Raw genomic sequence first — 18,986 nt, forward strand, 5'->3', positions numbered from 1 at the left:
GCCTGCATGACAGAATGAGACTGTCTCAAAAAAAAAAAAAAAAAGAGTCCCTTTATGAAAGTCTCCTGAAATACCAAGCTTGAGAGAGCTATCTATGTTCTGCCTGCATATCTATATGTGTTTTCGAGTGTGAGTGTGAGTGTGTGTGCACACATGTGCATGCATTGTGTCTATGCTGTACACTTGACAATCTCAAACTGGGACAAGAGGGGAGCTGATTTTCACAGGGGCTCACCATGTGCCACACTCCATGCAGGGCACTTTATACGCACGATTGAGTTTCATCCTCACAATTCTATAAAGTAGGTATTTTTAGCCACATTTCACAAAAGATAAAACCAAGGCCCAGAGAGGTGAAGACACTCACCTAAAGTCCCACAGCTAAATAAATAGAGGAAGCAGGATTCAAAATCCATATACATCTGGCTCTAAAGCCTGTGTCCTTTAGCTTCCTCCGGGCACTGCTTTCCCAAATGCCTGGCTCATTCTCATACTTTAGATCTCAGCTTAAATGTTACCTTTCCCAAGAGGCCTTCCGTGACCACTCTATTTGAAGGCTGTCATCAATGATTCTTTTTAGTAAGACATTACTTTTCCTTCAGGACATGCCTTTGTTTACTGAATGTCTGTCCCAAGCTCCGTGAGGGCAGCCAGTCTCCACATCTGTGGTTTTGGTCACCACTGTGATCCTGGTGCTGAGCACATGTGGCTGCTACATGCTAGGCCCCGGATAAATCGCTGCTAAGTGAAAACATGGCAAAGGAAAGGAACAGACATTTATTAAGTGCCTGCCCAATGCCAGGCATTTTACACAGTTTGTCTTAGGAAGTACATGCTGTTGTCCCATTTTGCTAATGAGGAAACGAAGGCCAAAGAAGGAATATGACTTTCCCAAAGTCACGGAGCCATCAGCCAGGGTTCAAAACCAGGTCCCTCTGATGCCACAGCTGGGCTCATTCCATGGTGCCCTCTGTCCCCTACTCAGGTGTCTACCACAGGGTGAGAGGCAGAGGGGCCAATCAGTAAAAATCATGTGAATCATTCCCGGACAAACAGAAACTGGGGAGCAAATAGTGTCTGCTGCAACCACTCCCCCGGGGCCAGCCACTCCCAGACCTCGTGGGCACACGCCCTCCCAGCCCAGCCAGGACACATTCTCTTCCCTGTTTGCCCTCAGGCTCTTGGCCCAGCTCCACCCATTCTGTGACCTCCACAAACACTGTTCCTGGGCTCTCTTTGCAGGGCTACTTATGGCTGATAACTTGCTCTCCAAGCTCCCAAGGGCCAGCTCCAAGGCCCTGAGCACCAGGGACTGGTGCACCCCTGAGCCCTGCAAGTAGGCCAGTTCACCAACTGGTGCCAATAAAGAAGGGGCCTCCTGCTGAGCCCCCAGAACTATACTCAGCCCTGGTGGCACATGGGAGGACCTTTTCCTACCTCCTCCCTTTGCTTTCAGACCCTACCCATGTTCCACTTTAAAATCATTGCCTCCAGCCAGCCTGGCCAAAATGGTGAAACCCCGTCTCTACTAAAAACACAAAAATTAGCCGGGTGTGGTGGTGGGTGCCTGTAATCCCAGCTGCTCGGGAGGCTGAGGCATGACAGTCACTTGAACCCGGGAGGCAGAGGTTGCAGTGAGCCAAGATCGCGCCACTGCACTCCAGCCTAGGCAACAAGAATGAAACTCTGTTTCAAAAATAAATAAATAAATAAATAAAATCATTGCCTCCCAATTGGGAGGCTTCTGGGATGTTGAATAAAGTTCTTTTTCTTGAGCTAGGTGCTGGTTCCACAGGTGTGCTCACTTTGTGAATATTAACTTAGGTGCATTCCTCTGTGTAGTTACATTTCAATAAAAAGTTGACCAAAAAAAAAAAAATCAGTGCTACCTGACTCTTGCCCCAGGCTTCCCCACCAGACCAGCATGGATTAAGGCACCCTGCCCCCCACACCATCCTTTCTCGCTACTTCCCCAAACATATCCAGAGGCCCTTCCCATCTAAGGGTTTCCGACTGAAAATTGGCCAGCAAAGAAGGACAGAACAAAGTAGCCAACATGGGCAGCGTCCCAAGTCTTGGGACCTCGGGCATCCTGCTCCTGGTGGACAGCTCCCCCTGCCTTCTCTGAGACATCTTTTGAAGCCCCGTAGGCCTTTCCATGGTCCAGTTCGAGTGAAAGGTTCTCGGATCCTCTCCCTATTCTTAGCCCAAACCTCTTTCTCAGGCCATGCTGATGGCCTCTGGCCTGCAGGGCCAATTTTCTGGTGCCCAGGACCATGTGCAAACAATTATTGTTTACCAACTGCCCACTGTCACTCAGAAGGGCATCTCCCACGGCCTGGACCCAGGACCTCTCCCAACTTGTCCTTCTTGGGTTCCTGGAGAGGAATCAACCACACCCCATCCAGCTCCCCGCTCACTGGCTCCCCAGCTCAAGTGCGTAGGCCCCAGCTGGTTACCCCAAGTGAACAGCTTCTCCACCATCTCACACAGCCCGGACACCTGGACCCAAGAGAAGGGGGCGACCTGCATACCTAATGGGTGATGGCAGCAGAACTCCCCACAGCAAACACAGCAGGGGTGTCAGACAGGGATCCTGGGGACAAGCAACAGAGGCCAATGTCACCCCCTGAAACAGAAAGAGAATTTCTTAGAAGACTATCAGTGTTCACAAAGGACGAGGACCAGGAGCTCAGAGGGCCCAGGCCAGGAGCCTGACTGGAGCCACACTGCAGAACTGGATGGCTACTGCTGCTGTGGTCACGGTCAGGCCCAGATGTACCAGGGGCTGCTAGCAGAAGAATCCCATCTCTTGCAAGGGATTCCGTAGTGGGAGCAAGGGCCAGGAATTGGCGCCCTGCCTAAAACTCATGGGAATTTCCCCAGAAGGGAGAATATGGGGCTAGGAGGGAAGGTGTAGAGTCTGGACTTTAGATTACAAAAAAAAAAACAAAACAAAACAAAAAAAAAACAGCTGTCTCTGACCACAGGGTTGGGCTGAACTGAATTTCAAGAGGACCTTGAACTGGGACAGGGTTGGTGCCACCCCTACTACATATACATCCACTAACAAAACTTCAATCATGCCATTTAAAATATTTGTTTAACCAGGCCAGGTGTGGCGGTTCATGCCTGTAATCCCAGCACTTTGAGAGGCCGAGACAGGCAGACCGCTTGAGCCCAGGAGTTCAAGACCAGCCTGGACAACGGGGAGAGATCCCATCTCTACAAAAAATACAAAAAAAAAAAAAAAATTAGCCAGGTGTGGTGGTGTGCTCCTGTAATCCCAGCTACTCAGGAGGCTCAGGAGGGAGGATTGCTTGAGCCCCAATAGTTGAGGCTGCAGTGAGCCATGATCTCACCACTGTACTCCAGCCTGAGTGACAGAGCAAGACTGTCTCAAAAAGAAAAAAAAAAAAAAAGAAAAGATTTATTTAAACATGTATGAGCCTGGGGCAACATGGTGAAACTTTGTCTCTACAAAAGAAAAAAAATAGCTAGGCATGTTGATGTGCGTCTGTAGCCTCAGTTAATCAGGAGACTGAGGTGAGAGGATCACTTGAGCCCAGGTGGTTGAGGCTGCAGTGATCCAGTCTGGGAGACAGAGTGAGACCCTGTCTCAAAAAAAAAAAAAAAGTATACTCATTTTTTCCATCTGGTGTCGTGAAGATTTCCCCCATATGAAGGGCTCTTCTGTACCACTTTTTTAAAATGGCAACAGAGCATTATGTTGTATGAATGTATCATAAATCTACTAAGCCACATTTTATTTCTTTCTTCTCTCCTTCCTTCTGTATTTTTTCTCTCTTCCTCTACTATAACAGTGCTGCAGTGGGCATCCTTGATAGCTAAGGCACTGTGCAAGGAGTAGGCAGTTTTTTGAGCTCTTATTCCGTGTTTCCAAATTACTAAGAAAGCTGTGCCCACCATCCAGGCACACAGAGTGTGGCTGCCCTGTTTATGTTTTTGCCCCATGTTCAGAGTCTGACCTCCAACAGATTTCTGGGGCTGCAGGCAAGGGCTGAAACCAGAGCTGGCTGCTACCCAGGAGCTGAGAACCAAGCCAAGGCTGCCCCCGTTTCCTGTGTCATGTCTTCTTGGAATCTGAAGCATGGACATTTTTTCTGGCTGATTCAGAGTACCCTCAGAAACTCACTTCCTGCTCCATGTTCTTTTTCCTTTCTCCTGTCTTCTCCTTCTCTCTTCCCTGTCTCTTTTCTTTATTTATTCTTTCTTTCCTGTTTCCTCTTTCTCCTTCCACTTCTTCCTGTGTCTCTTCTCTCTTTAACTCTGCTCCTCTTTCTCTCTGGCTCTTTTCTCTTTGTGTGTCTCTCTGCTGTTTTCTTCCTCTTTTGCCTTTTTTCTGCACCTTTTAATTTTCTCCCCCTGGAATCCAGCCTCATTTCTGTGTCTTTTCTCTGTCTCTTCAGTGGCTGTCTGTCCTCCATCCACCACTCCTGTTCTGTGAGTCATCCCTTCCCCAGGGAGAGAAGGCAACCAACATTCTCCTTGCTAGGCCTTGATTTTTTATTTTATTTTATTTTTTTTTTTGAGACGGAGTTTCACTCTTGGCCCCCAGTCTGCAGTGCAATGGCACGATCTTGGCTCACTGCAACCTCCACCTCCCAGATTCAAGCAATTCTTCTGCCTCAGCCTCCCCAGTAGCTAGGATTACAGGTGCACATCACCACGCCCGGCTGATTTTTGTATTTTTAATAGAAATGGGGTTTCACCATGTTGGCCAAGCTGGTCTCCAACTCCTGACCTCAGGTGACCCACCCGCCTCAGCCTCCCAAAGTGCTGGGATTATAGGCGTGAGCCACCGCACCCGGCCGCTAGGACTTAATTTGAATGGAAGGTGATTTTGCCTCTCACAAAGGACAAAGCTAACAGATCTCCAAAGTGGGAGCTGCCTGGTAAGCCAGGTTGACCCAGGCACTCCGGGCTTCAAGGATTGGGAGACACACAGTCTGTCAAGCTTCCATTAGAGGCTGTATCACCCCAGGGGCCAGCACACTGGGTCTGATGACTCACCAGGGCGGCATTGGCACAGTGGCAGCAGGAGGTAGGTAGGAGCACTGGAGTTTATGATGTTGCTGCAGGGAGCAAACCTGCTGTGTGTGGGTGGGCTCAGGGCTGGATGCTGGAGACCCAAGAACACAGCAGACCCAGTCTGCATGAAACTGAGAGGACTAGCTGGATTTCCTAGGCCGACTAAGAATCCCTAAGCCTAGCTGGGAAGGTGACTGCTTCCACCTTTAAACACGGGGCTTACAACTTAGCTCACACAGGACCAATCAGATAGTAAGGAGAGCTCACTAAAATGCTAATTAAGCAACAACAGGAGGTAAAGAAATAGCCAATCATCTGTTGCCTGAGAGCACAGCGGGAGGGACAATGATCAGGATATAAACCCAGGCACTGGAGCCGGCAAAGGCAACCACCTTCGGGTCCCCTCCCTTTGTATGGGAGCTCTGTTTTCATGCTATTTCACTCTATTAAATCTTGCAACTGCACTCTTCTGGTCTATGTTTGTTACAGCTCGAGCTGAGCTTTTGCTCACCATCCACCACTGCTGTTTGCCGCTGACTCCCATCCCTCGGGATCTGGCAGGGTGTCCGCTGTGCTCCTGATCCAGCGAGACTCCCGTTGCCACTCCCGATCATGCTAAAGGCTTGCCATTGTTCCTGCACAGCTAAGTGCCTGGGTTCGTCCTAATAGAGCTGAACACTAGTCACTGGGTTCCACAGTTCTCTTCCGTGACCCACGGCTTCTAATAGAGCTATAACACTCACCGCATGGCCCAAGATTCCATTCCTTGGAATCCGTGAGGCCAAGAAAGGCTTGCCACCATCTCGAAAGTGGCCCACCACCATCTTGGGAGCTCTGTGAGCAAGGAACACTGGTAACAAAACCACCTTCGCAAAATTATCACAGTGAGAGGAATCTGACATGGCTGACTCCATCTTGCTTCTAGTGTCACAGGCTGACTGTCTTTGCTCATTCCTGGGCATGTGCCAAGCTAACTTTGGGAGAAATTTAGTTCATAGTTTAAATGATAATGGCCAGGCACGGTGGCTCACTCCTGTAATCCTAGCACTTTGGGAGGCCAAGCGGGGTGGATCACTTGAGGTCAGGAATTCCAGATCAGCCTTGTCAACATGGTGAAACCCCGTCTCTACTGAAAATAAAAAATTAGCTGGGCATGGTGGCAGGTGCCTGTAATCCCCACCTACTTGGGAGGCTGAGGCAGGAGAATCACTTGAACCTGGGAGGCAGAGGTTGCAGTGAGCCAAGATTGCACCATTGCACACCAGCCTGGGATACAGACGGAGAGACTCTGTCTCAAAAAAGATAATAGCCCTTCTCCAAAACTAAACTGTGCTTGTAAAACTAATGAAAGGCCACCAACTTAGGAGGATGAGGGGGGCTTGAATTCTAAATAATTACCAGCCTTTATTCCAGAGAGCATAAGATTTGCAACTTCCCCAATTACTCTTGCAGAAGATATCACTGTTGTAGAGCCAGAGAAAGGTTGACCTGGCCGGATGTGGTGGCTCACACCTGCCATACGAGCACTTTGAGAGACTGAGGCAGGCAGATCACTTGAGGCCAGGAGTTCAAGACCAGCCTGGCCAACATGGTGAAACCTCATCTCTACTAAAAAATACAAAAATTAGCTGAATGTGGTGGCACACGCCTGTAATCCCAGCTATTCGGGAGGCTGAGGCAGGAGAATCTCTTGAGCCTGGGAAGCGGAGGTTGCAGTGAGCCGAGATCGTGCCACTGAACTCCAGCTTGGGCGACAGAGTGAGACTCTGTCTCAAAAAAAAACAAACAAAAAAAAAAAAAGAAGAAAGAAAGAAAGATTGGCCGGGTGCGGTGGCTCACACCTGTAATCCCAGCACTTTGGGAGGCTGAGGAGGGTGGGTCACGAGGTTAGGAGATCGAGACCATCCTGGCTAACACGGTGAAACTCTGTCTCTACTAAAAATACAAAAAATTAGCTGGGCATGGTGGCGGGTGCTTGTAGTCCCAGCTACTCCGGAGGCTGAGGCAGGAGAATGGTGTGAACCCAGGAGGCAGAGCTTGCAGTGAGCTGAAATCACACCACTGCACTTCAGCCTGGGCAACAGAGTGAGACTCCGTCTCAAAAAAAAAAAAGGAAAGAAAGATTTACCTTTTGAGATGCCTTTCCAGGTTTTGCCCCCACCCAGGAACTGACTCAGCACAAGAAGGCAGCTTCGATTCCCTGTGATTTAATCTCCAACCCAGCCAATCAGCATGCCCCCTACCTTATCCCTCTGCCCACCAAACTACCTTTGAAAAACCCCTAACCTGGGGCTGGGCATGGTGACTCACACCTGGAATCCCAGCACTTTGGGAGGCCAAGACAGACGGATCACTTGAAGTCAGGAGTTCAAGACCAGCCTGGCCAACATGGTGAAAACCCATCTCTATTAAAAATACAAAAATTAGCCAGGCGTGGTGGTGCATGTCTATAGTCCCAGCTACTCAAGAGCCTGAGGCACGAGAACTGCTTGAACCTGGGAGGCAGAGGTTGCAGTGAGCCAAGATCCCACCGCTACACTCCAGCCTAGGCAACAGAGCGAGACTATCTCAAAAAGAAAAAAAATAGAAGAAAGAGAAAAGAAAAATCCCTAACCTATGCGCTTTGGACAAGACTGATTTGAGCAATAACTCCGTCTCCTACATGGCATGGCCACCTTCGTGTTGAAGCAGTATCATTGTCTGGGGTAAATATCTGAGGTTCATTGCCTCATGCCAAGGAAATCAAGGACACAGACTCACACAAGGAGTGAGTTTAAGAGAGAAGTTTAATAGGCAAGAGAAAGGGAAAAGTTCTCTCTCCTGTAGAGAGAAAGGCTCCCGAGTGGGTCTTCTGGTTCTGTGGTGAAATGCATGGGGTTTTCTAGACGAGCTTGAGGAGGTGGTGTCTGATTACATAGGGCCCAAAAGATTGGTCAGACCCGGTGTGCCATTTATATAGCTTGCGAAGAAGCTGGCCACCCCACTCTAATTTTTCATTATGCAAATGATTTCCCTAACTGGTCGGTGCCATGTTGCCTGCTTCTTTACTGCACACATGGTTGACAAAGAAAAAGGAAGAGGGGCTGGGCACCGTGGCTCACACCTGTAATCCCAGCACGTTGGGAGGCCGAGGCGGGCAGATCACTTGAGGCCAGGAGTTTAAGACCAGCCTGGCCAACATGGCAAAACCCCATCTCTGCTAAAAATACAAAAATTAGCCAGGCATGGTGGCACATGCATGTAGTCCCAGCTCCTCAGGAGGCTGAGGATCGCTTGAACCCAGGAGGCAGAGGTTGCAGTGAGCCGGGATCGGGCAACTGCGCTCCAGCCTGGGCAACAGAGCAAGACTGTGTCTCAAAAAAAATCCATTTTGAATATACCTGGCTTTCAGGTATCCCTTTTCTATTGGCACAGCTGCCAGCATTTACCTATGCAAGCTTTTAGCTTGCTTATCTATGCTTGCAGCTTGATTTTTCAGCCTGCTTTTTGTTAGACAATAAATTATTTGGGGGCTGCTTTTTATTTAAAGGAAACCTTACCAAAGACTCTCTTACCCTCACTATCTGCCTAAATCATTTCTTTCTAGCTCCTGTATCAGTGTCAATTAAACCCTTTTTTTACTGCAATGCCATGGTCTTGGTGAGTCAATTTTGTTTGTTGAGCGGGCAGGAAGAACCCGCAATCATGTTTCTCATTGTGTGGGCTCACATTACAACGATCAGGTAAGGACATTTTAGAAATCCAGATTCCTGGGCCCCAATTCATCCCTATTAATCCAGAATATCTAAGATGGGGATCAACAATCATGTTAAATGTGATTGTGATGCACAGGCCCATAAATATCTGTTACACTTTTATTTATTTTTATGTATTTTTTTATTTTTTAGATAAGGTCTTACTCTGTTGCTCAGGCTGGAGTGCAGTGGTGTAATCATAGATCACTGCAGCCTCCAACTCCTGGCCTCAAGCGATCCTTCTACCTCAGCCTCCCAAGTAGCTAGGACTACAGGCATGCACCACCACCTATGGCTAATTTTTTTTTTTTTTTTTTTTTAATGGAGAGATGAGGGTCTCATTCTGCTGCACAGGCTGGTCTCAAACTCTTGGGCTCAAGGAATCCTCCTGCTTTGTTCTCCCAAAGTCCTGGGATTTTTTCTTTTTTTTTTCTTTTCTTTTCCTTTTTTTTTTTTTTTTTTGAGACAGGGTCTCACTCTGTCACCCAGGCTGGAGTTCAGTGACATGATCGTAGGTCATGGCAGCCTGGGCTCAAGTGATCTGTCTCAGCCTCCCTAGTAGCTTGGACTGTAGGTGAGCACCACCATGCCAGCTAATTTTAAAATTTTTTGTAGAGATGAGGTCTTGCCTTCTGGCCCAGGCTAGTCTTGAACTCCTGGGCTCAGGTGATCCTCCTGCCTTGGCCTCCCAAAGTGCTGGGATCACTGGCATAAGCCATGGCTCCAGGCCCTGTTACACTTTTGTTATTTATTATTTATTATTTTTTTGAGGCAGAGTCTCGCTCTGTTGCCCAGGCTGGAGTGCAGTGGTGCGATCTCAGCTCACTGCAACCTCCGCCTCCTGGGTTCAAGCGATTCTCACCCCTCAGCCTCCCGAGTAGCTGGGATTATAGGTGTGTGCCACCATGCCCAGCTAATTTTTCTATTTTTAGTAGAGATGGGGTTTCCCTGTGTTGGCCAGGCATGTCTCGAACTCCTGGCCTCAAGTGATCCACCTGCCTTGGCCTCCCAAATCGCTGGGATTACAGGAGTGAGCCACCGCACTTGGCCTCTGTTACACTTTTAAATGTACACACCCTATGTTCCAGCAGCCCAACCCCTGGCATTTTCTTCTACCAAAATACTCTCATGTGTATTATGTAGTAAGATATTTGTTGCAATGTTGCTTGTATTATCCACAAAATAGGAATATACTCAATATCCATTCATTAGAATGGTTAGATAAAATGATTATGTCTCTTGCTATGGAATAACCGTCATCACTAAAAAAGAATGAGGTATTCAGATAAACCAAAAGTAGATTAGTAGTGCTAGGATGACAGGTGTGAGCCACTGCACCCAGCCTGTGTGTGCTTTTCATATGAAACAATTAAACATACTCAATAAAACAAATACCATCCTTGCTTGCAAAGAGCTCAGAATCAAGTGAGGGGATAGATTGAGACAGAGGGAATGCCAACAGAACCCTGTGTGACAGGGCTGGCAGAAGCACAGTGGAGGGGCCCCCTGAACCAGCTCGTGGGGTGTCAGGGAAGGCCTCCTGGAGCAGGTGACATTTTGACTCGCGTCTTCTAAGACCAAAAGGTGTTGGTCAAGTGGAGAAGCAGGGGCAGGATTCTTCTGGTGGAAGGTGAGGCAAAGTGGTGCAGCCCACATGCAGCTGACCGAGAAGGAAGGGTTTCACTCAGGGAACTGATGGCAGCTTTGTCTTGGTTGGATCTTCTGAGGAGGTCTCTTCTGGCTCGAGGTGACAGACACCCTGAGTAGCTCTCAGGCAAAGTCTGGAAACTAATATGATGTAAACGAAGACTTAACAGTAGCCTCAGAATTTCAGCTGAGGCCCCAAAGGCAAAAACAAGGCCAGAGTTGCTGATCCTAAAGTGAGGCTGGACCACCCACCTAGGATTCCCCAGAAGGGAGAACAGAGTTAAAACCCACCTCTTCACCTACTTCCTGACCACAAAGAGAGGCGACATCCCCAGAAACTGGAGGGAAATTTCTCTGGACAGAGTTGTCAACATGCTCCCTCAGCCTGTTCCCCAGCCCACACCCCAAAACAGGGAGTAGAGGGCGCTGCTCTCCCTCACCTCTAACCAGGTGAGCAGGGCTTTAGGAGAACTATCTGGGGAGTCTTGGAGGTGGAGACTCTGGGGCGGGGAATCTGCCTGGCACCTAGCAGGGTGCAGAAGGGCTGGTAGGCAGGGGCTGCACTGCCAGCTGTGTGCTTCCTGTGACCCACATGTGGACCCCGCAGAAGAATCTTCCTGAAAAGGACCTGGTGAAAGAGAGCTTCCATCTAGGGGTGAGGGGACTCCAGCAGAATGAGACTGGAGGTGTGAGGAGGGATGCAGTAGCTGAGGGGCAGTAAGTGAGTATAACCCCCAGTAGGTTCTTCCACCCACTGCACAGACAAAACCAATTCACTGAGACCACGCAGCATTGTAATAAAGATATAGTTTAATTGCCACAAGGCCAGCCATGCCACACAGGAGACGGAGTTATTTCTCAAATTGTTAGCAGTAGTGAATCTGTACGGGTCTGTAGTAACCTCCATTCTTGCCTCCTCAGAGGAAAGAATTAGTCGGAGGGGCATAAGGCAGAGGGAGCGACCAACGCAAGTTTTAGAGCAGGAGTGAAAGTTTATTAAAAAGTTTTAGAGCAGGAACAAAAGGAAGTAAAGTACACTTGGAAGAGGACCAAGCAGGTGACTTGAGAGAGCAGGTGTCCTGTTTGACATTGGACGTGGGGCTTTATACCTTGGCATGCTTCCGGGGTTTTGCGCCTCCCCTCCCTTGATATTTCCTTGGTGTAGGCTGTCCACATGCACAGTGGCCTGCCAGCACTTGGGAGGGGCCCGCATGTGTACTGTGTTTACTGAAGTTGATCACATGCTCATTTCAGGCATTTTTCTCTTACCAGTCAAGTGTTCCTAGAGGAAGGTCACACACAAGTTAAGCTCTGCCATTTTGCCTTGTAGGTGTGAATGCTCAAGCCCACTCACCCAACTCCTGAGATCTTTTTTTGAGGGAGTCTCACTTTGTCACCCAGGCAGGAGGGCAATGACACAAACACAGCCCACTGCTGTCTTGACCTCCTGGGCTCAAGTGATCCTCTTGCCTCAGCCCTCAAGTAGCTGGGACTACCAGCACATGCCACCACGCCCAGGTAATTTTGTTGTATTTTTTGTAGAGACAAGGTTTGCCAAGTTGCCCAGAGTGGTCTTGAACTCCTGAGCTCAAGCAATTGCCTTCCTTGGCCTCCCAAAGTACCAATCTTAGGTTCTACGATAGTGATGTTATCTGCAGGAGTAATTGGGGAAGTTGCATATCTTCCCTCTGCCTCTGGAATAATGGCTGGCAATCATTTATGTCTGTACCTTAGCAGAACTCAGGCTCAACATCCTCCTGACCTGGTTGGTCTTTCATTAGCTTTACAAAGGCAGTTGAGTTTTGGAGAAGGGCTGCTATCATTTAAACTATAAACTAAATGTCTTCCAAAGTTAGCTTGGCCTAAACCCAGGAGTGACTAAAGGCAGTTTGGAGCTTAAAGGCAAGATGAGGTTTGGTTAGATCAGATGTCTTTTGCGGCCCTAATTTTCTCACTGTTATAGTTTTTGCAAAGGCAGTTTCATAAGCAGCCCTGGGGGAGACAGCCCCTCTTTATAAGGAGCTGTCTTATAAATATAAAAATATATAAATATATATATATATATATATATATATAAGTATATAAATACACTGAGCAGAGATGTGAGGGTTTTCATAGTGCCCGTCAAAGTGCTCCCAAAAGCCCAGAGTTCTCAGGTACTCCTCAGACGTTGCTGCCCCTACCGCTTCTCCCCCACCCCACCCAGGAAGAGTCCGAGGCAGCCCGCGTAAGGGCAGGAGGAGCAGAAGAGCTGGGTGAGGACGCAGGGAGACTGCCGGTCCTCTCCCCAGTCAGCAGGTGTCCCAGTTAGAGGCAGCCTCAGGAGGGGGCGTTTGCCAGAATACCGGCCTGCACATAGACACAAGCTAAAATTACCTGACAGTAAACGGGGAGGACTCCGAGAAAAGCGAGTGATCTGCCGAGATTTCCCCCAGAAACAGCAAAAAAGGAGTCCACAGAATCAGTTCGCAAGGGCAGGAGCAGGAAAGAAAGAGATCGGCTCAGTGCTTTTCCCTGCTAAGTCAAGCCCCTTTAGTAAGCCAGCTACAGAACATCGACGCTGTCTATGTGATGAGGGTGTCTTGGAAAGATGAGATGATTTGACAATTGTGAGCCGGAAAGCTCGCGTGTTGGCGGGAGGCCGGGGTCCCCGCAACTCCAGGCTTGGGCCTGCCCGGCAGCGCCCTCTGCTGGCCGGAGCCGCGACGGCGGGGGCCCCGCCTGAACCAGAGCCCTGAGCCTGGGGCTAGGAGTCCAACTTTCCCAGAGTCTGCAGTTCTTTGGGGACAGGCATACATGCATGGATTGAGCCACCCACGATAAGAGGCGCATCTTGCAATGAGAGGAGAGCCTATCCTAAAGGGGAAGGGGGCTGATCTGTCGAAAATGTCAGCGCGGGGGCTGAGGCCGGACTTAAGGGGGCGAGGTTAGGAAGAGGTAAGCAAAGATTTGGAAGTTATGGTGGAGTTTGGGACAGAGTGCGGGCATGCTGGAGAATCATCAGTATATATGTATGTATGTATCTTGCTATTTCATGCCTGTGAACTTTTGCTGAGGCTTGCATTTGTTCCTAGAAAACATTTCTCACTTTTCCTTTTCTGTTGTTATAAGTACTTAATCTATTCAAAAATATTAGATGATGAATATATAAATATTCATGTAGTCATTACTAAGCTTGGGAAATAAGACCTAATGAATATAAAGTACTCATGTACGCTTCCCTTTTTCCCCTCCCTCCACCCAGATGGCTCCTTTAATTTGGTTTTTCATTCCTACGTAAGTTTGTGTTTACTACCTATGTAGATATAAAGAATATATAGATACATGAAATCATAATTTTGGGTTTTTTTTTGTTTGTTTGTTTTTGAGACGGAGTCTTGCTCTGTCACCCAGGCTGGATTGCTCTGTCACCCAGGCTGGAGTGATCTCGGCTCACTGCAAGCTCCGCCTCCTGGGTTCACGCCATTCTCCTGCCTCAGCCTCTCCGAGTAGCTGGGACTACAGGCGCCCACCACCACGCCCGGCTAATTTTTTTTGTATTTTTAGTAGAGACGGGGTTTCACCGTGATCTCGATCTCCTGACCTTGTGATCCGCCCACCTCGGCCTCCCAAAGTGCTGGGATTACAGGCGTGAGCCACCGCACCCGGCCGATTTGGGGTTTTTTTTTGAGACAGCGCACTGCTTTGTAGCCCAGGCTGGAGTGCTGTGGCATGATCACAGCTCACTGCAGCCTTGACCTCCTGGGCACAAGCAATCCTCCTGCCTCAGCCTCTTGAGTAGCTGGGACCATAGATGCATTCCACCACACCCAGCTAAGTTACATTTTTTGTAGAGACGGGGGTCTCATTATGCTGCCCAGGTTGCAAAAATATTTTTTAATAGAGATGGGGCCTCTCACTATGTCATCCATCTTGGTGTCAGACTCGTGGCCTCAAGCAATCCTCCTACCTTGGCCTCCCAAAGTGCTAGGATTACAGCCCACCATACCCAGCCAGAAAAATTTTAATAGGTATATATTTTATTAAATATACTATATCCTGGCCAGGCACGGTGGCTCACAGCTGTAATCCCAGCACTTTTGGGGGCCGAGGTAGGGGCATCACTTGAGGCCAGGAGTTCAAGACCAGCCTGGCCAATGTGATGAAATTTATATTTCTTTTTTTTTTTTTTTGAGACAGAGTCTCGCTCCGTTGCCCAGGCTGGAGTGCAGTGGCGCAATCTCGGCTCACTGCAAGCTCCGCCTCCCGGGTTCACACCATTCTCCTGCCTCAACCTCCTGAGTAGCTGAGACTACAGGCGCCCGCCACCACGCCTGGCTAATTTTTTGTATTTTTAGTAGAGATGGGGTTTCACCACGTTAGCCAGGATGGTCTCGGTCTCCTGACCTCATGATCCGCCCGCCTCGGCCTCCCAAAGTGCTGGGATTACAGGCATGAGCCACCGCACCCAGCCAACTTATATTTCTTGTCTCTACAAGAAATACGAAAATTAGCTGGACTTGGTGGCACATGCCTGTAGTCCCAGCTACTCGGGAAGGCTAAGGTGGGAGAATCCTTTGAGCCTGGGAGGTTGAGGCTACAGCGAGCCGTGATTATGCCACTGTACTCCAGCCTGGGTGACAAAGTGAGATCTTGACTCAAAAAAACAAAACAGGCCAGGTGCAGTGGCTCACGTCTATAATCCCAACACTTTGGGAGGCCGAGGCAGGCGGATCACCTGAGGTCAGGAGTTCCAGACCAGCCTGGCCAACGTGGTGAAACCCTGTCTCTATTAAAAATACAAAAATTAGCTGGGTGTGATGGCTCACGCCTGTAATCCCAGCTACTCGGGAGGCTGAGGCAGGAGAATCATTTGAACTTAGGAGGCAGAGGTTGCAGTGAGCTGAGATTGCACCACTGCACTCCAGCCTGGGTGACAGAGTGAGACTCCGTTTCAAAACCAAAAACAAACAAAAAAATAAAATAGTAAAATAAAAACAAAACAAAAATACAAGGCACCAAAGCAAGGTAACAGGTGCCTGCAGTCTGACCTAATAAGGAAGCTTAAGTGGGAAGATGATTTGAGCCTTGGAGCTCGAGACCGGCCTAGGCAACATCGCGAGACTTCATCTCAAAAAAGAAAGAAAAAAATACCATGGCATGTAAAAACAAAATTGAAAGGGATGAATGTGGTAGGCACAATAATGGCCCCCAAAGATGTCCCCTTCCTAATTCTTGGAACCTGTAAATGTTAGGTTACATGGCAAAGGGAAATTAAGGGGACAGATGGAGTTAAGATTGCTAATCAGCTGACCTTAAGATGGAAAGATTATGCTGAATTATCCAGCAGTGCCCAATGTAACTGGAGGAGGGAGAACCAGAGAGGCGGCATGAAAAGGTGTTCCTGGCTTTGAACACAGAGGAAAAGATTACAAGCCAAAGAGTGCAGGCAGCCTCTAGGAGCCAGAAAAGACAAGGAACGAATTCTCCCCAGAGCCTCCAGAAAGGAGGGCAGCCCTGCTGACCCCTTGATTTTATGCTGGTGAGACCCATGTTGGACTTCTGACCTCCAGGATTATAGGGTAATAAGTGTCTGTTGCTTTAAGCCCCTAGGTTTGTGTTCATCTGTTACAACAGCAATACAAAATTAATACAAGGAGTGTCACCAGCGGCGAATCTGTATGGGTCTGCCGCAACCTCAGTTCTTGCCTCCTCAGCGGAAAGAATTTGACTGAGGCACATAAGGCAGAAGGAGAAACCGAGACAAGTCTTAGAGCAGGAGTGAAAGTTTATTAAAAGCTTTAGAGCAGGAAAGGAAAGAAAGTACACTTGGGGCCGAGTGTGGTTGCTCACGCCTGTAATCCCAGCACTTTGGGAGGCTGAAGGGGGTAGATTACGTGAGGTCAGGAGTTCAAGACCAACCTGGCCAACATAGTGAAACCCAGTCTCTACTAAAAACACAAAAATCAACCAGGTGTCACCGGTGGCATGTGCCTGTAATCCTAGCTACTCGGGAGGCTGAGGCAGGAGAATCGTCTGAACCTAGGAGGCAGAGGTTGCAGTGAGCTGAGATCATGCCACTGTACTCCAGCCTGGCTGACAGAGCGAAACTCCGTTGCAAAAAAAAAAAAAGAAAGTACACTTGGAAGAGGGTCAAGCCAATGACTTGAAAGCCAAGCCAAGTGCACTGTTTAACCTTTTGACTTGGGGTTTTATACACTGGCAAACTTCTGGGGTCTTGTGTCCCTTCTCCCCCTGTTCTTCCCTTGGGGCTGGCTATCAGCATGCGCAGAGGCCTGCTAGTGCTTGGGAGGGGAGCACGCGCAGTGTGTTTCCTGGAGTTGTGCACTGCTCACTCAAGGCATTCTTCCTTTACCAGTCAAATGTCCCTAGGAGGTGATTTACCAGCTAAACTCCACCATTTTGCCTCTTAGTGCATGTGGGGGCCCACTTGTCCAGTTCCTGAGAGCTTATCACCAGTTTCAGGTTTTTCCTGTCTACTGGGAGACTGCCAGTCCCTGATGCCAGATGCAACCAATTATCATTTTAGCATCACAGCTTAACAACCACTTGACCCTCACCTGACGGTCACCTGACCTTCCTGGTTGAGAGATGGGACCTCTCCTGCCCTGCTCATGTCTGACCAGCTACCTACTGTAATAGTCACAGAAGGTGTTTGAGTAAGGGATGGATGGAGGGGGTTCTTCTTGTACTGCAGAAGGATTGGTTGTGAAGGGAGGCACCATGGAGAAGCCAGAATGGGAGCCCGTCACTGTGAACCTGGCTGGAAAGGGGAAAAGGGGAAGACACCCCCAAAGGATGGCAGCAGGTGGATTGAGAGCTGGAACCTCAGAAGGCCGGGAAGAATGGCATTCACTGGCTGAGTTTTGTGGATGAACTCGTGGATCTTGACGCATGTCTCCTCCCTCTCTAGCAAAGCCCCCTCGCAGCACCTGTGCAGAGTGGGGAGTGGGTCCTCAAACACTTCCTGGACTCTGGCTTGAGTCCCAGACTGGGGGCCAGCACTGTAGGCAGACCAAGAGCTGGCCCGAGGGAGGGAGACTCTGGAGCTCCTCTGACAGGGCCTGGCTGTGGCAGAAGGAGGTAGCTGAGCTTGCTAGAGTCCAGGGGTTGGCATTGGCAGCCCTCTGTGGCCAGCACTTCCTTGGGGAAAACTCAGCAAAATGTATTGGCTGAGAAAATGGAGGCAGGAGAGAAGCACACCATGGGTAGACAGACCCCACAGTCTTCATTCATTCATCCTTTCAGTCAGCAAACTAAGGACACTTTCCTAAGCTCCTTGGGTACAGTAGTCAAACTGAAGATTCAAGGCTTGGTTCTTAGGCTGAGCACGGTGGCTCACTCCTGTAATCCTAGCACTTTGAGAGGCCGAGGAGGGAGGATTGCTTGAGATCAAGAGTTCAAGACCAACCCAGACAACATAGCGAGACGCCTGTCTCTAAAAAAAAATAAAATAAAAAAAGACCTGGTTCTTGCCCTCCAGGGGCTCCCAGATAGGAGAGAGAGAGAGAGAGAGAGAGAGAGAGAGAGAGAGACATGTTTTGGTATGAGTCTAGTCACAGAATTTTGGAGTCCATAGCCTTATAGTACATGATACCTGTGGATTGAGGGCCGGAGCCCCAAAAGGCCAGGAAGAATGGGAAGGCCGGGAAGAAGTCCTCCCAGGGGAAGGAACAAAGCATGACTGGAAATATAAGTTGGAGTCTCAGTTTCCTCACTGGTGAATTGTAGGGGTTGGGTTGCTGGATTACTATGGAGCCTTGGAGTTCTGACAACCCAGACATTTGAGATTGGCTGATGAGGGGGTGCTTTGTTGACATTGCCCCTCTCTGTACCTCTCAGCAAACCTAGAAGGCCTTAGGCTGGCCCCCAGGGCTAGTTGCATCAGCTAGAGGAAGGGCTGTGTTTTCCCAGAACTGGGGGAGGGGTGTGACAGGGGGGAAGCTGGGGTGGGGCTGGACGGGAAGACCTGCCCCTGCTCCTGGTCCACTCTGGTCAGCCCTTCACAAGGTGCCTTTGTAACAGTAGAGTTCGCAGCAGATTCTCCGAACAGCAGAGATACCCATATTCCAGAGTAAGCAGGAAAGGTCTGGGCCTCTTAGGACTCCAGAGAAGGGGCCCCACCACTCCCTCAAATAAATAGCTTTCCTTAGCTGGTTGTTTGGCTCATGATGCCTCAAAACCCTCCATTCAGAGGAATTGTGTTTTTTAGCTTGGAAGATCCTGCACTTTCCAGATAGGAGACTGAGGCCTACAAAGGCAGACTGACTTGCTTAAGATGATGTCCAAGTTAGTTGTGTCCTTTTATTTTTTATTTATTTTTTTGAGACAAGGTTTCACTCTGTCATCCAGGCTGGAATGCAGTGGCAAAATCATGACTCACTGAAGCCTCAACCTCCTGGGCTCAAGCAATCCTCCCACCTCAGGTTCCTGGGTAGCTGAGACTACATGCGAGTGCCACCATGCCTGGCTAATTTTTATTTTATTATTATTATTATTATTATTATTATTATTTGAGACAAGTCTTGTTCTGTCGCCCAGGCTGGAGTGCAG

The 18,986-nt window shown here is 48.9% G+C and overlaps 1 protein-coding gene and 1 long non-coding RNA gene across 3 annotated transcripts in view; both read right to left on the bottom strand.

Annotated features, from left to right (window-relative positions):
* Window positions 1-758: 758 nt before the first annotated feature.
* NDUFC2 (NADH:ubiquinone oxidoreductase subunit C2) overlaps window positions 759-18,986 on the bottom strand; it is a 46,598-nt gene continuing 28,370 nt past the window's right edge. For both annotated transcript variants that reach the window (XM_063641460.1, XM_063641458.1), the window contains 2 exons: window positions 2,535-2,629; window positions 759-989 (listed from right to left, as the gene is read on the bottom strand). In XM_063641460.1, coding sequence (XP_063497530.1) covers window positions 2,535-2,629 — 95 coding nt within the window. In that variant the 3' untranslated portion in view covers window positions 759-989. The remainder of the gene's footprint in view (window positions 990-2,534; window positions 2,630-18,986) is intronic.
* LOC134736903 (uncharacterized) lies at window positions 11,226-13,124 on the bottom strand. Its single transcript, XR_010121374.1, has 2 exons — window positions 12,810-13,124; window positions 11,226-11,715 (listed from the first exon to the last, which is right to left on the bottom strand). It is a non-coding gene; the product is annotated as an uncharacterized lncRNA (long non-coding RNA).

Source organism: Symphalangus syndactylus, chromosome 6, assembly GCF_028878055.3.
Source record: "Symphalangus syndactylus isolate Jambi chromosome 6, NHGRI_mSymSyn1-v2.1_pri, whole genome shotgun sequence".
In the NCBI taxonomy this organism is placed as follows: Eukaryota; Metazoa; Chordata; class Mammalia; order Primates; family Hylobatidae; genus Symphalangus; species Symphalangus syndactylus.